General features: G+C 40.2%; 1 protein-coding gene across 6 annotated transcripts in view; it reads left to right on the forward strand.

Annotated features, from left to right (window-relative positions):
* The window catches only part of MYLK (myosin light chain kinase), a 454,770-nt gene that overhangs the window by 160,191 nt on the left and 276,601 nt on the right, over window positions 1-17,978 (forward strand). For all 6 annotated transcript variants that reach the window (XM_072613766.1, XM_072613765.1, XM_072613763.1 and 3 more), the window contains one exon: window positions 2,411-2,583. In XM_072613766.1, coding sequence (XP_072469867.1) covers window positions 2,419-2,583 — 165 coding nt within the window. In that variant the 5' untranslated portion in view covers window positions 2,411-2,418. Of the gene's footprint in view, window positions 1-2,410; window positions 2,584-17,978 lie in introns of those variants that run through there.

Consider the following 17,978-nt stretch of genomic DNA (forward strand, 5'->3'; position numbering starts at 1 on the left):
GTGTAACAGTAGACATCCCATGAAGCATGCATGGGAAAGGCCTGGGCCCCAGTCACTTTCAGAGACACACACATGTGCTTGACCCAAACCTATACTCATACAAGCTCTATCATATGACCACCATGACACTTGAATGTTCTCTTTCCCATCCTCGTATTTCAATAAACCTTTTTTTTACCCTTTCCTCCATACATAATTACTCTTATAGACTTCTTTTGTATTCTTTTTCACTCATTCTACAATGTTCCAAACAGATGACACAGTGGATCTTCCTTGGTCTTGTCATTCCATCTCCTGCCTTCATGTCATTGTGTAGTCTGCGTCTGTGGCTGAAATGTACAAGTTTTTCTTAGAATCCTTTCCTTCTTCCAAGGCTTGATTCAGCTGCTCTCTCCTATAGGAAACCTTTCCTGATCCCCATAGTTGTCAGAGCTCTTTTTTCTCAAACTTACCATTTAGGGTTTATGTGGATTCTACAAAATGTCGCCTAAGAGAAGAGGCTTCAAACTATAGGACACTAGATTTGAGGTCAGAGTATAGGGATTCAACTACTCCTTCTGTTACTTACTACTTATGTGACCATATGTTTTACTTAACCTCGATGGAACTCCTCAGTGAGATGAAGAAGGTTGTATTGGATGTCCTTAAGGTCCTTTCCAGCTCTAACTCTGAAATCCTATGGGTGATTTGGGTTGTATTCATTTATTTGTGTGCATGCTCCATTATCCCAAGCTCTTTGAGGAAATGGACTGTATTTTTTTTTAACATCTTCAGGACCTAGCACAGTATCTTGCGTATAGTTAAGAATTTAATAAATGCTAATTGAATATACTCTTATTCCACAATTATTTGAATTGAATCTCCTTCAGGAAGCCTTACCACATCAACCCTGGCCTCCTCTGACTTTCAGATGTCTGTATCCTCTCCTTTTTGTTAGGGTAAGATAGAGGTTCTCACGGTGTGGTCCACAGAACCCAAGAGTCCCCAATACTCATCTAGGGGATCTGCAACATCAAAATTATTTTCATAATAGTACTAAGGCATTATTTACCTATGAAAATACTCCCAAATACTTCTCCCTTTTCTGATTACATATTTGTGTGAGGCTGGATTTTCTTTATACTCTTCAACCAAAGTAACATTTCACAACAGACTGAATGCAGAAGTAGATATCAGAATTCAGCTGTCTTCTATTAGGCTCGACATTAAAGAGATTTGCAGAAACATATAAACTATGCCACTCTTCTCAATAATGTTTTTTTGTTTTGGAAAATATTGGTTGTTTTTCATAAAAACTTTTATTTCTCTTAACATATACTTGGTTTCTTGTTATTCTTAAAAGAATGAATACATTTTTAAAATTTTATTGGTTTAAATTTCTAATACAAATAGATAACCCATATATATAAATATACCAATAGATACAACCCACACAAAAGTTCTTTCAGGCCTTCAATAATTTTTAAGAATTCAAAGAAATCCTAAGACCAAAAATTTTGGGAACCACTGGACTAGGAAATTCCTAGGAACTGAGAAACAATTTTCATCTCACAAAGTATGCCCCATCTTCCAGTTTTCTCTTTGCACTGACTATCCCACATGCCTGGAATGCACTCCCTCCTTACCTCTGATAGAATCTCTGTCTTTCCTTAAGAAGAAGCTCGAAAGCCTTTCCTGCTTTCCCCAATAGTGCTCTCACTCCCAAAGTACCTTGTATTTATTTAATTTTATTAATATGTAATTTGTACTGCATTGGCGAGTAGGTTGTATTTATGATGTATGCATATCTATATGTATTTATCTCCCCATTAGAATGTAAACTCCTTGAGAGTAGAGATTTATTTTCATCCTTTATACTGGCATCCCCACTTCCTAGGGCCATATAGTCACCTTATAGTCACTTAAATACTTATCGATTGAGTGAGTCAGCTCAAGTGTCTAAGTCTATTATGGTTTAGTAAATGTTTACAGGCTGATGGAATACGTCACAAATGCTATGACAAACATACAGGTTCGTCAGCATACCTAAGGGGGTCCCTTCTTACAGGAAGAGACCAAAGGAGGAGGTGGAATATCCTCTTGGCTTTTGCAGAGATCAGGGGCTGCTCTGGTGGCAACAGGTGAATTGCAGGGATGTGGGGCAATGGTTCTCCAGAGTGAACCTGTGTATCTGAAGGACCATGGATCCTTCTCTCTTCCTTTGGTGTGAGTTTCAAAGTGTGTTGCTGGTATTGGTGGAAACCAAATCAGGATAATTAATATTTGAAACTCCAAATTTACAGTGCTGAGGAAGAGTATTCTGGTGCCATTGTTGAGTGTGCCAGTGAGAGCTGAGATATATGCCAGGGTGGGGATGGAAGTTATGTGTGCATGTGTCTAACTCCTCTTTCTCCCTCTTTCTCTTTTACAGCTAAGACCATGGGAGACGTGAAACTAGTAGCTTCAACCCACATTTCCAAAGGTTCTCTTAATGCTCGACCTTCGGGACTCAGCTCCTCCTCCCTGAATGAGGCCCCCACCTTCATCCTGTCCCCCAAGAATCTCTGTGTCCCTGAGGGTGGCACAGCTAGGTTTGAAGGGAAGGTAAGGTTCACAAGTAATAGGCAGCTAAATGACATTTTTCCTCTCTCCTGACTTTCCACTTCAGTTCTTTAATTCTAATTTAATTCTTCTAAACATGTAACCAGCAACAAGAACAAACAAACATTCAAATACCAAACACAAATAAAAAATGATTGTATAAGAAACCATTAGCTTCTGTTGATTACAGCTAGCAAAAACAAGCTGTTTGCTTCCTGGTATTGTCCTTTTGAACTTTCTCCCTCTCTCTGTCACTCTCTCTCTCTGTCTCTGTCTCTGTCTGTCTGTCTCTCTCTGTCTCTCTGTCTGGGTGTCTGTCTCTCTCCATCTCTGTCTCTCTCTGTATCTCTATCTCTCTCTGTCTCTGCCCCTCTGCCTCTCTCTGTCTCTATCTGTCTCTGTCTCTGTCTCTCTCTCTCTGTCTCTCCCTCTCTCCTTCTCTCTCTCTCTCTCTCTCTCTCTCTCTCTCTCTCTCTCTCTCTCTCTCTCTCTCTGTCCCTCTCTGCTACATAATTTCATTTAAGTCTTCCCATAGTTCTTTTTACTGTCCTGGGAAGGAGAAGCTACTTAGTAACAAACATTTGCTAAGGATAATCTATACTTGCTTCATTGAGTGTTCGATGTGTTTTATAGTCTCACATCTCTTGAAAGGAGTATGAAGTCAGCTACAAATACTAGAAAGTACTAATCTCATCTGGCCACTTCCATGTACAGAGTACAAATCCAGTTGCTTAATTTAATTTTGTTGCTTTTTTTACTAAGGAAAATTTAAGCACTGTACCTCAGTATGTTAACCTGCCAAGTAGGCATAATAATCCCTGTTCCATGTCCATGGATATTGGTGGGAAGGATAAAGAAGAGATTCAAGGACATTTAACGCTACAATGGAGTCTTCTTTTTTGTTTTAATCTCTTTATTTTTTAATTGATTAATTAATTTATTTTAGTTTTCAACATTCATTTCCACAAGATTTTGAACTCCAAATTTTCTCTCCATCTCTGCCCTCCATCCACCCCAAGACATCATGATTTACCTCTTCCCCCATTTGCCCTCCCTTCTATCACACCCCTCCCTTTTCTCATCCTTTTTCCCCTCTATTTTCTTGTACAAGATAGATTTCTATACCCTGTTGCCTGTATGACTTATTTCCCAGAAGCATGTAAAAACAATTTTTAACATTTGGTTTTAAAACTTCAAGTTATAATGGAGCCTTCTTAGAAGGACAAGGGGTAGAGGATAAACATTTATTAAGCACCTATCAAGCATTAAGCACCTATGAAGCACCTACTTACCTAGGCACTCTGCTAAATGCTTTACAAATACAATCTCATTTGACCTTCACAATAACCCTGGAAGGTAGATTTTATTATTATCCACATTTTATGGCTGAGAAAACGGAGGCAGATGTCTGAGTGAACTCTGGTTTTCCTGCCTCCAGTCTCAGCACTCTTATCGATGGTACTACCTACCTACTTCTATTAATTATTATTATTAGTGTTATTATACACAGTTGGCAAAGATTCTAAAGGTTATTGACCTCTTCTATAATATGATTAAAGAATCATTGGAAGGGAGATAAGAGATAGTGTTCCTGGAAGGGAAAATGTAGGAGACGTTCTAATAGAGAACACTTTAGTGATACAAAGTCTCTGAATTAACAAAACTAGATTCTGTCTCTGAAACTAGGATGTGTGATAATGGCAAATCTCTTAACATCTTTGTATGTCAGTTTCCCCTTCTGTAAATGGGTGGAGGAAATCATCACATCTGTAGTACCTCTCACACAGGGTTCTGAGGCTCCAGTGAGTTAAAACATGGAAAGTATGTTACAAACCCTAAGGTGCTATAAAACTGAACAATCACACACCCACACACAAACACAGACATACAGTATGTGTATGTACGTATGTGTACGTATGTGTGTGTGTATGTACTGGGCTCTTCTAAGAGTCTTCTAATGGGTTTCCTCCTTCAGGTCTCTCCTCCATACTATATATATATGTGTATATATATATATATATATATATATATATACACATAGTATAATATATATACACATATATGTATGTGTGCATATATATATATACATACATATATATGTATATAGTATATAGTTAGGGTTACAAAGTACTTCCTAGAACATTCTTTCTTCCTTTACAGTGAGGAAGTAGAACTGAAAATGGGTCACCAAGAGAGGAAGAAGGACGTTAGAAGTTACAGGATCTTTGCATCATGGAATATCATTGTTAGAAAGAATGTTAGATATCTGGTCCAATCTTCTCTTTTCATAGCTGAGGAAACTGAGTCCCAAAGAGCAGAGGCTTGCCCAGTTTTTAATCAATCTTCATGGATGACATTGAGTTTTTTACAAAACTTCATTTGGGTGACAGCTTTGGAAAACTTGCAGATTTGGAGAATAATCATGAACGTTGAATAGGGAAGACATTCACCTGAGGAATTTAAAGAATATTTTTACTTTTAATCATTTGAATGTGATCTTCCCTGCAAACTTTTTCGTGTGAAGACAATTGGAGAGGGAACACTGGTTGCTTTCCAGGAAAATTGTCTGGAGAGATGCCGTAGTCCTTTTATTGTCTCCCTTTAGTTTATGTTTTCCAAATCTCCTCGTGCACATTCCCCGCTTGGTCATTGTCCCCAGTGAGAACTTTTTCTGACTTTCCATGATGCCTTGTTACTCCAGCTGGGTCTCCAGCCTTTTACTGGCAGAATGAGACTTAGGAGTCCTCCTAGCCCAGGGATTCACTCAGTTGCAAAACAGCTTTGTCCATTCCACTAACTCTGAGCAGGCTCTCTGCCTAGGTCTAACTGCTAAGTATTTTTCCTATTCTTAAGGACCTGAAAAGAAGGAAGATCCCTAGCTTCCTGGTCACCTTTTCTATGACCATGCCTTTGTTCTTCCCTCCCTTATGATTTTGGGGAAGAGAAGGGATCAATCACTTGGATCCTTTAATTCAGGTGTTTCAAGCAGTGCAGCCTAGTGAAACAGTGACTAATTTAGCAAACAAGAGATCTGGGCATGGTTCCAGGCTCTGTCACTAATTTCTTAGGCACTTCACCTCTGTTGCCTTAAGTTTCTTCATCTGTAAAATGGGAACCTGCTCTACTTAGCTTATGGGATTATGAGAATGAAATGAGAAATTATATGTGAAAAAGTGCTTTGAAAAAGCTGAAAGAGCTGTACAGATGCTCCAGTTATGGCATCATTCCTGAATGATTTCATCCTCCTTGAGTCCTTTCCCACTAGACTCATGGGGTAATGATGGCACACAGCGAGAGTTTTGTAATGAACTTTGCTCAAAATTGCTAAATGACTAACATTGTATGTAACCTGTTGGTTCTGGATAAATCTTTTCCTTAAAAAAAAAAAGCCAGATTGAAAAGTCATTCACCTGCTTGACCTTGAGTTGTTGTTTTTCAGTTGTTTCAGTCATATTTGACTCTTCGTGACCCGATTTGGATTTTTTTGGCAAAGATACTGGAGTGGTTGCTATTTCCTTTTCCAACTTATTTTTCCCAGATGAAGACATCAAGGCAAACAGGGTTAAATCACTTGACATGGGTTACATACCTAGTCTGAAACTAAGATGTATGATCATGGGCAAATCTCTTAACCTCTTTGTACATCAGTTTCCCCTCCTGGAAATGGAGAGAAGAAATCATCCTATCTGTAGTACCTCTCACACAGGTTTGCCTGAGGCCAGATTTGAACTCAGGAAGATGAGACTTTTTGACTCCAGACTTGATACTCTATCTATTGTGTCACTAACACACTGACCTTGATTGGAATCCTCCAAATCCAAGTGATATGACTATGTACCAGTTACATCTGTCCTTTCTTGTTTCATGAAGCTACCACCTTAGTTCAGCCCTTCACCACCTCTCACCTGGGCCCTTTTAAGAGTCCCCTAATGGGTCTCCTCCCTCAGGTCTCTCCTCTACTCCATCCTCCACACAGCCTTTGTCTGAACATGACACTCTCTTCCTAAGGAAGCTCCCATGGCTCATGGTGCTCTCTAGAATCCAATACAACCTTCTCTGTTTGGTCCTTTCCCATCTGGCTGTAGGCTCCCTTGCTTGCTTTATCACACTTTTCTCCCCTTTGGGCCCTCTGCTTTCCAGCTAAACTGGTCTGCTTGATGTTCTCTCTGCATGACATTCTATCTTCTGTCTCTGAAACTTGGCACAGACTATCCCCTATGCCTGTAACACCTGCCCACCTTGACTTCTTAGAATCTCTGTCATCCTTTAAGGCTGAATTCAGATCCCACCTCCTACAGTAGGCCTTTTTCCATCACCCCTGTTGCTTAATTGTCTTTTTCATTCTCCTCCTCCCATTATTGCCAAGATTATTTTGTATTTCCTTTATCTAAAGTACTTTGTCTATTCTTCTCCGCATATGAGACTGCTTCATTTTGGCTTTTGCATCTCTCTGCACTGTCGAGCTCAGTGCCTGACATGTTACTTTTGGTCCATATGTGGGATTTTATTAGCATAGGGAACTCCCAATGGGAAAATTCTCTCCATCAATACAGTCACAGCTGTTCTGCCACTTAGACAGTTGCCCTGGAGCCCTGAGAGATTGAATGGCTTGCCCAGGGACAAACAGTGTGTACCAGTAGTAGAACTCAAACTTGGGTCTTCCTGACTCAGAAGACAGCTTAGCCTCTTACTTGAACTGAATTGAATATCTGGCTCAGACTTGTCACAGAGAAAGAAGCTTGGAAGGAGAGTGTACTTCAGCATGAAAAAGGGAAACGTTTCTCCCAAAGAGATTTTGCTTCAGGAGACTGACTTTAAAATCTATCAGAAAGAGGAAATTGACTTGCTTTGAAGACCTTTAGAAAATCTGGATCCAGGGCATTCTTAACCCCATGGCAGAGCAACCGATAGGCAATAAAAGTGGACTTTGAGTATGAGTCACTGGCTTGAGTAGAGTGCGCTGGGGTTAGGACACCAGCTGTGATGAGGCTGTGTTTGAAATGCTTGGCTTCCTGCCCCTATGTCCCTCTAACCTTCACAGCTGGGGCCACTTAACCCCCACTTGAAGATTCATTCCCCTGCTAGACTATGGGGCCAAGTCTGTTCCCAGGCAGGGGAATATTAGGAGACCTACATCAGTTGCTTACTAGCTAAGCATTGAGTCAGTTAGTAGAGTTCATTTATGGAGCATCTGTTATGCGTCAGCCACATTCTAGGCACTGAGGATATGATGACAAAAGAGAAAACAGCCCCTGCCTTCGAGGAGATTACATCCTACTTGGAGAATATAATGTACACACAATGATGTGTACATTATGTATGCATGTTATATTACCAGGGACACATGTTATATTCATACATGTAGCAGTAAATAAAAATAGGCATTTGTGTATGTACGTGTGTGTGTGAGCATGCATGTTCCCAGATCCAGCCTGTGATTTCCTTGATTCAAGGGATTCACCATGAGGAAAATTCCTGTAGCATTGCAGGTCAGGAGAGGAGGGGTCACTAACAACTGGTCCCAATTTGTCCAAGACAGCCTAATCAATCAACCAGCATTAAGCATCTGCTTGGTTGTAGGCATGGGGAATACAAATGCAAAAGTGAAACAACCCTTGCCTTCAGGGAGTTTATATTCTAGAGGGGTAAGATATGTAAGGGCAAAGGTGGCTTGGGATGGGAACGTCAGTCTAAGCCCTTAGAGGAACTGAGGCTGGAGGATGGCAGAAGTAGATTGATACATCCTTTCTTGCATTACGTTTGATTCATGTTTCTATAGGTGGGATATGAGGGTGAGATGTGTGCTTGATGGTAGGAAAAATGGCAAGATGCCTTCTAGTCTCATATCCTGGTGGATGTCTGGGTGATCTTGGGCTGAGGTAAGGATTGACTCCTATAGAGCAACTTTCCCTGGGAAAAATTCCAACATTGAGTGGATTAACTTGCCTTGGATTGAAGTCAGTTAGGACAAGGTCTCTCGAGCTCTGATCCAGAACTGGTAGAGAGAAATGTGCAGCAGCAGAACAGATGGTTGGACCCCTGCCCTTTTATTGTCATACTACAACTAGAGTCAGAGAAAAAGGGAAAGCACCTCTAGGATTTGCCTCAGCCTATTAAATAGTGATAGGAAGGAATATCTTATTCTGTGCTAAGTGATAGTACAGCCTGACCTAAGGGTGACAAAAAAGTGTTTCCTACTTCCCTTCCATGGTCAGTTGGCTTAGCCAGCTGAAGGATTGGGGGAGGTAGAATCTTACAGTTAACAGAAAAAAATAGCCACTATAAAGAGTTGCTTGACTAGGTCATAGCATCTACTTGTGTGATTGGTCTGTGCTGACCCGCCAAAAGTCTTTTCCCATTTTGATTCAGTAGCTCCAAGACTCCAGGCAGATTGTATTTATACAAACTGTCTTAATCTCTAAAAGATAAGGTTTCCAATAATTTCAATAAATGGAATCTGAAAGACAGTGTAGTGTGGTGGATAGAGAGCTCACGTTGGAACCATCAAGATAAGGGTTCAAGTCTGGGCTGGAGGACCCTGGTCAAGTCATTTGACTTTTCAATGCTCTCCTTAAATCTCTGCAGAGGAGGGGCTGACTGGCATAGGTGGAGGGAGTTTTCTCACTTAGTGGAATCACAGGTGCAGTCCTTCCCTCTCATTTTGGCCAAGGATCATGCTGCAGCTCTTCCATCCAAAGTGCTGTCAAGGCCAGTCTAACTGGGTTTTTGCCTTACAGTAGGGTTAAGTGTGAAAGGAGAGTAATGGGGGGGGGGGGGGGGAGAATTAAAGGCTGAAATATTAAGATAGGAGCTGTCTTCTTTAAAGGCTGCCTCATCTAGGACTTCTTAAAGAGGCCTATTCACTGAATAGGCGTTACCTTACTCAAAGTGAGAACCTGGAAAGACCTTGACCTAAAAGGGTCAGGTTCTCCCATAGCATCCTGGACCATCTCCAATCATCCTGATGAATATCTGGCCACTGGACTCAGATGGTTCTGGAGGAGAAGTGAGGCTGATGACCTTGCACAGTCCTCCCTCGCTCAAATCCAAGTCAGCTGCAAGTCATGTCATCATCTCCCTGATGTCATGGTCCTCTTTGAAAATGAAGGACTAACACAACTTCAGCTAGGAAATTCATCCCATCAGAAAGAACAGGTTGAGAAGCTGGTTGGAAAGTAAATCAGATAAGCAGAAGACCCTTTAACTCCCTAAAAGAACAGGCCTGATAAGAGCTTTAAATCAGACATCAAGCCTTTGTGTTCCTCAAGGTGAGTTTAGGAAATAGTGTGTTCAACTTCTCCTTGTCAGGCCATCAGCTGGGTCTCTGCTTGAGGGATGTGGCTGGGCAGAAGTAAGACCCTGGCACTTAAAAGCTATGGTGAAGCCCATGTTCGAGCTGGAAGGATCAGTGCTTCTCATCATGCCTTTTCTCAATCATTTCCATGGTTGGGGGAAGGCTCACCTAAGTTGGAATTTCACTGGTCTAGAGAATACCTTGTAAAAAATTTCCTTTCTCAATGCTGATTAGCACCTTCTGTACAACCTAGAATCTTAAAGAAATGCCTCAAGAACTGCAAGTTAGTTCTTGCCCAAGGTCACACTCCAATCATTTTTAATGTAATTTTCATTTTATTTTTTTCCAGTTAATAAGCATTTATTTTCTCCTTCCTCGAGTTAAAACAAAAGTCCCTTCATTTTTACAAAGTACTTACCCCATACCTTTCATGTTTACTGTGCAGCGGTTCTAAGGAACTACATATGCAATACCTGTCCTCCAAAAGCATATTATGGGATTGGATTGGAAGAGCCACACAGAAAGTTCTATAGTAGCAAAAGGCAGTAAAGAGATAAGCATTGGACATGTGATTTCATTAGTATAGGGAACTCCCAGATGAGTCAACTCCCTCTACCAATGCAGGTCAGTACTCAGTAACATTATTTGAGAACTGTCGAAGGGACTGAGAAGTAAGCGACTTGGCCAGGGTTACCCAGCCTGTATTTGTCAGAGAAAAGGATTTGAACCTAGCCCTTCCTGGCCCAGAGGCCAGCTCTCTTGAACATTTTACAGCAGGAAGGGATAGTGTAGGGTAGCATGATTGGAGAAGGCTGTATTAAGTAGGCAAGATTTGGATGTGGCAAGGGGGATATTCCAGTCTAAGGACATAGCACAGAGAAACAGAACTGAGGCCATGGGAGTAGCATGGCAACAGGACTAACCATGCTTTGTTCTGTGGTCAGTGATTTTAAAAAATAGGGGTTCGTGGGCTGAGGCAAAAGTTTCAAATTGGGCAATACCTAGGTTTGGACCAGCAGGATGGAACTAGTTTGTGAAGGACTTTAAATGCCGGAGTAAAGAGAGTTTAGACTTTATCCTGAGGGTAAAGCGTATAAGCAAGGGTATGGCATGATTCTGAACAGATGAATAAATGAGACCTGTAAGGCTGGTATGTCCATCAGTACCTTATCCATCTATTACTGTGTGTTAGTTCATGTGGGGCATGGGATCAGGATAAACATTCTTGCCTGAAAAGTTCATAATATCATTAAGGAGATGACATAAGTGTCTGAAAAGTTAGATCACAATACAATAGATCACAATTTATTAAAATGAGCAAATTAACAATTTAGTATAAGAAATATCATGAGATTATATGCCCCATGATTGGCTGCCATGAAGGAGCATAAAGGGAGGGAGGGTTGCATGGTGTCAGTGAAAAGGAAGGGCTTATTTCATAAGAGAACTTGGAAAGAAGAAAAGATGCTTGCTGACTGATTTAGACTTAAAGGATGAGTCAGGATGACTCTAGGCTTCTGAGCCTGGGAGAACAGAGAGAGCCATTGTCAGAAATAAGGAAGCTGTGGGGAATGAGAGCTCGAGGCAAGAGAGGAGAGTTGGAAACGATTGGGGGTCACCCAACTTGAAGTGGCCAGTATTCAGTTAGCAGTAACAGGATCATTGATCTAGAGAAGAAGGGACCATCTAGTCTAACCTCATTTTAGAGATGAGGAAACTGAGGCCCCAAGAGACATTAAGTGAATTGCTCATAGTCACAAATGTGGGATTGACCATCTGACTCCGGAGTTTTCCATGTCTCATTCCACTGACTTGAACTTTGGTGAGCAGTAAGGACTGAAGATATAAATGAAGGGGTCACAATGATGATATTGATAAGAGGTAGTGCCATATAGGAGGTAGAGGGCTGGCCTCAGAGTCAGGAAGTTCAGAGTTCTAGTCCTAGCTCTGATACCTACTGGCTGTAAGATCTTGGGCAAGTCATTTAACTTATCAGTGCCCAAGTAACTCTCTTAGTTGTGTAACAACAATAACAGCTAGCATTTGTGTGTCATTTTATGGTTTACAAAGTGCTTTACCAATTTCATTTTATTCTTACAACAGCCCTGGGAGGTAGGTGCTATTATTATTCCCATTTTAGAGATGAGGAAAGTGAGGCAGACAAGAGCCATGGGAATGTGCCCAGGGTCACACAGCTAAAAAGTGTCTGAGGCTGGGTAGCCACCTAGATGCATCTCCTCATGGCTTGTATTGATCTGTAATTGACAGAGGGAATTTCTTTGCACAACACAAATGAAATCACAAGTCTGGATATCATTATAATCATTACAAGGAGAAGTTTGTATAGAGCTTGAAAGCTGGCAAAGCACCCCGTGCATATTATCTCATTTGAGTCATTTGTGTAGAAGTGGTAATTAAAGCTGAGAGCACTGAAAATCTCCAGAGAAGCAACTATAAAAAGAGAAATGTGGAGGGCTAAGAATTCCTTAGGGAATTCCCACTTGGGCTGTGGGGAGAGAGAACACAGATCCTGTAGTGTTCTATGAGGGTATGGAGATAAACATGAGCACCAACACAAGGGGCTTGTTGGTAAAGAGCTTTAGAAATACGCCATTCATTATTATTATTAGAAACTTAAGAGTCCTCGTGTCAAAATGACTCATTGGACAGATGGGGAGGCTGAGGCCCAGGATGATTAAGTGACTGGCCCAAGGTAACACAGAGAGGAAGCAAGAGGGGCCAGATATCCCTGCATTTCTCCTGTTTGGAATTTAGGTTCTTCCCTGACCGTGTCTCATGTCCTGAACTGTGTGAACAACAGGTATCTTGTCTTTTTTGTGGTTATTACAAATGTACCTCTGCTGAAGTACCACTCTAACCCTTGGTGGTATAGAGATGACTGTGACCTCCCAAATACTACGCTAATGGGAAAAGCATCTCTGTTTTGTCTCCTGACTGAGTTAGAAGTTCATATCCTGAAGATTAGCTACCAAATCCTCCCTCTTTTCCTTCTTCATTTCTTTCCTCTTTTCTTCTCTTTCCTTCCTTTCTCTCTCCCTTTCTTATCTTCCTTCCTTCCTTTTTTATTTCCTTCCTTTCTTTCTGTTCTTTCTTTATTTCCTTCTTTCCTTTCCTTCCTTCCTTTCTTTCTCTTTCTTTTTTCTTTTCTTTCTTTCTTTTCTTCCTTCTTTTCTTCCTTCTTTCCTTTCTTTCTTTCCCTTCTTTCTTTCCTTCTTTCTTTCCTTCTTTCTTCCTTCCTTCTTTTCTTCTTTCTTTCTTTCTTTCTTTCTTTCTCTTTCTTCCTTTCTTTCCTTCCTTCCTTCTTTCTTTCCTTCTTTCTTTCTTTCTACCAGTGTTCTTCACTCATTCTACTCAGACTGATTGTTTAGATATAATTAAAATCCTGTGGGTAACCAGTACAGTGAAATCTCCAAGAATTTAAGCAGTGTTTCCTATGAGCCCAAAGGGCTATGGGACTCAAAGGGTTAACTAGACCCAAGGGAACCAGCCAGGAAGGCTATAGGGCTTTGGGGCCAGTTGAGGGCAGCAGAGATCTATAAGCTGAGACCTAGAATGAGGGCCTAAACCCTATCGGGTATAGACTTAGAGCAGGTGAAGTAGAGTCTGATAGTTAAAGGTCATTCTTGGGCTGCTAAGAGGTTAACCTCAAAGAAGGGAATCCTGAAAACTTCATAGCTTCTCTCTAATCACGTGGCCTATGCTGTAGTTCTATCATCACCCCTTCCTTGGACTATTGCAACAGCCTTCTAATTGATCTTTGCCTGTAGTCTCTCATCTAGCCAATCCATTCTCCTCATCAGTGTCAAATTGCTATTTCTCATTCATAAACCATATCATACTCTCTCCTCAAAAATCTTCAGTGACTGTATTTATATCCTTCTTTTTTTGGAAGGAGAAAGGCAAGACAACTGGGTTTAAATGTCTTGCCCAAGGTTACGCAACTAGTGTGTATCAAGTGTCTGAGCAACCTGAACTCAGGTCCTTCTAATTCCGGGGCCAGTGCTCTATTCACTGCTCCACCTCGCTGCCTTGACTTTGTATTTGTATAGATTAAAATAAGAACTCTTCAGTCTAGCTTTCAAACCCCTTCACAGTCCAGCTCCCACCTATATTTCCAGTAATTTCCTATTGTTCCCCTTCCCATACTTTCCATTCCAGCTAAAATGACCTCTTGGTAGTTACTCATCCACAGCATTCCCCTTGCCTTTGTATAAGTGGTCTTCCACATCTGGATGTATTCCTTTATCTCTGCTTCATAGAATCCCTATACTTTCTTCAAAGTATAGCTCTTATGCATCACCTACAGCAAGGTCTCCTAGATTCACTCACTGATACTCTCTGAATCTTGAAGTGACAACACACACTCACGAATACACTTGGAGGCATGTTTACTTGTGTGTGTAGTACTTACATACACACGGGATCCCCCAACAGAATGTAGTCTCTTTAGAAAGCAGGAACTATTTCAGATTTTGGCTTTGTATACGCAATACCTAGCACAGAACCTTATATGGCAGATGTTTTAACACATTTGTTGAATTGAACAGCAAAGCTTAAGGAAAAAAATCAAGGATAGAAAAGTCAGATATAACACAAGGAACAAGCCTCCAGGGAGGCTCAGGGAGGCTGTCATGTGGAAACCTTAAGAGATAATTTTTCTCTCATAGTGGGTGGGTCCAAAGCTCTACCATGCAGCCATATTTTAAAGGACTCCTGCCAACTTCTTGGTCTCACCCACTCTGAGCCTATAACTCTGATGTAACCCCAAACTCAAGGTAACGGGAGAATTAGTATGAAAAACAAAAGGTTTCTTGTTGCTGAAACATGTATAGGCATGAGAAATATAGCTTGGACTTGGTTTATTTTTCCTTACAGCCCCCAAATTCTGCAACTATGAATTTCCTGTATTACACATATGATTTATGTATTTGCATATTACATAATGCTTTAAAAATACAGGCTTATTCTATACAGCAAAAAGCAATTTCAAAAATTCATAATTGTTTTTGCTTCACTCTCCTAAGATTAAGGAAGAGAAATTTCCTTCTTTGATTAACAAGGTGGTTTTTTTTAAAACATGACTTTTCCTGATGTGAATTTCATCAATCTTGATATTCACAATAATACTTGTGGAATGCAAATACACCTTTCAGTTCCTGAAAGCTAAAAGTCTTTTACTTTTTAAAAAGTTTTATTTATGCTTTCTCTTTTTACATCATGGCCATTTCCAAATATAGCCTTCTCTGCTCTCCCCATCACTCCATCTTCCTTTCAGACATCTTTTATAATTGCCAAGTTTTTAGGGAAACAAAAGAAAAACAAAATTAAGCGTTACTTCGGCTACATCTGGCTGCATTTCATGTCCATAGTCCACCATGGCTCCAGTGAAAGGAGGGAAGTGTATGTATTTCAAGAACCTCTTAAATCAATGAACTATTAGCTTTAATAATAGAATTTTTGAAATTGAAATCCCAACTCCTCTGGCTCACACTTCTCTCTAATGTCTCTGAAGCCCCAAAATACTTGTAATTATACAATTTAGCAACTAATTATATACTGTTGATTATTCTGTTTCATACTCCTAAGTCTTGTCTCTGCCAGTCACACCGTAAGTACCTTGAAGGCAGGGGCTGTGTTCAATATTTTGCTTTCCTTAATGCCTGATACAGAGCTAGTAGAATAGTCATTCAAATAAATGTTTAACAACTAATAAATTCTTCAGTACATCATTTTGCTTTTTTTTCTTGAGATAAAGAGTACATAAGAGTTATATTTACAGTTATCATGCTTGAAGGAGTGATGAGATCATGGAAAGAGCTCTAGACTTGGAGGCAGAAAGACCTGAGTTCAAATTCTGACTCATCCTGAGCAAGTATTTTAACTTCATCCTGCCTCAGATTCCTCATCTGTAAAATGGGCATAATAATAGCACCTACCTTACTATATGGTTTTGAGGATCAAATGTGATAATATATGTAAGGTGTCTGCAAGCCTTAAAGCAGCATGTTAAGTATTAACTGTTAGTATGTTGCTCTTATCATTATATAATTATATAATATTACTATATTGTTGGATACATTCGATGATGCGTTCGTTTCCTCATTGTTGCATTTCATTTAATTCCATGTGTGATTTTTCCCTTACCATCCTCCTGGGCTTGGCCACTAGAATACAACCTACCATTCATCCCCTGTTGGGTCATGGAGAGAAAGTCCTTGTAGCAGGAGGATTATATGTGTTGTCTCTCATTAGGGAATAAGCTCCTTGAGAACAAGGACCATCCTGGTTTTCACATTTGTATTCTCGCTGCTTATCACAGTGCATGGCATACAGTGTTTAACAAATGCTTGTTAATTGATTGATTAGGACTTTGATACATGGTAGGAGTTTGTAACTCTGGTGTTGAGAGTCCCCCCAAAGGGTCTTTTACTTAAAGGATAAAGAGTTCAGATGAGTTACAGGAAGACCTTGTGGTTAGGTGGAGAGAACCCTGGATTTGAAGTCAAAGGAACTGTATTCAGATTTTGAACCTGCTACTTATATCCTTGGGTAAAGTCTCTTTGAGATTTCTTTCTTCCTCAGCTCTAAAATGAGGGGATTAGATTAAATGAACCCTAAGGTATCTTCTGGGAACAGCAAGGTGGTTTAATGAATAGAGTTCCCAGCCTGAAGTCAGAAGACTTGTCTTCCCTGAGTTCAAATCCAGCCTCAGATACTTACTAGCTGTGGGATCCTGGGCAAGTCACTTAACCTTGTTTGCCTCAGTTTCCTCATATGTAAAATGAACTGGAGAAGGAAATGGCAAACCGCTCCAGTTTCTTTGCTAAGAAAACCCTAAAGGCATCAAATAGAGTCAGATATAACTGAAACAATTAAGCAAGAAGGTATCTTCTAGCCTAAATCTTGCGGTCCTATTACCCAAATTTACATTTTATAATCTATAGAAGAAAATTAGAATTAGGTAACTTTTTTCACTAATCTTTAACTGTCATATCATTGAGCACAGTTTTACTTAGGTGCATCCAGCTGAATTCAAATCCTGCCTCTTACTTAACTGTGTGACCCTGGTCACCTTTCTCAGCCTCAGTTTCCCTATCTGTGAAATGAGGATAATAATAGTGCTTATTTCAGAGGGTCATTTCTAGTATCAGATATGATAACACTCACAAACTATTTTGCACACCTTTGAATATCTTATAAAAGCTATTGTTATTAATATATTGCTAAAGGAGTTTAGAAATAATAGAAGTACCCTACATTCATATTGCACTGTGTTATTTTCACTTATTTCATTTGCTTCCTACAGCAGCCTCAGGAGCGATATAAGTGTCATATGCATTTTATAGATGAGGAAATCATTCCTTGTCTTGGACAGAGTGTGACTTACCCAAGGTCACATGTACTAAAAGATTTATGAAACTCTTCCGTCAGTAGCTTTATTTGACATAACTAGAAAATAGTGGAGTTATAACCTGAATCCACGTTTTCTGATTCCATGTCCAGGCTTTTTTCTTTAGGAGTATTAAGTGTTGATTGTTTTCCTGGTTCATTTTATTAGCTTACAGAGAGATTTTCTAGGTCCTCCACTTTATGACTCCCATAAATTTTTAAATCTCCCACTACTTGCACTCTTTGGTTTATATTCCTGAAACATACATTCGATATTACTGAATAAAGTTTAAACTTTTGAACTTGGCATTCAAGGCCTTCAGCATCCTAACTCTGAATTGACTATCTACTTTACCTTGTACTATAATCCTTCCCACGTTCTATTACAGATTTTCTCCTCTGCTTTGAAAGCCTCTGAGTGTGGCTTTTCCTGGTTCAGGGACCATTCAAGTTAAACACAGGCCTCCAGGAGAGGAGGAACCAATCAAGGGATCCTTCATCATTTCAAAGCACAAGGCCTATAGTGATGAGTCCCAGACCCCAGTCCAAAAAATCAGGGACCTCTGCTGCATAACCAAACTGGACAAATCTCTGGCCCGATGCTCTGCCCTTTTCTGTCTCTGCCTTTGCTAGTACTATCCCCTATGCCTGTAACAGACTCTTCCCCATCCCCTAATCTATGCCTGTTGAGGTC

Source organism: Notamacropus eugenii, chromosome 5, assembly GCF_028372415.1.
Source record: "Notamacropus eugenii isolate mMacEug1 chromosome 5, mMacEug1.pri_v2, whole genome shotgun sequence".
Classification (NCBI taxonomy): domain Eukaryota; kingdom Metazoa; phylum Chordata; class Mammalia; order Diprotodontia; family Macropodidae; genus Notamacropus; species Notamacropus eugenii.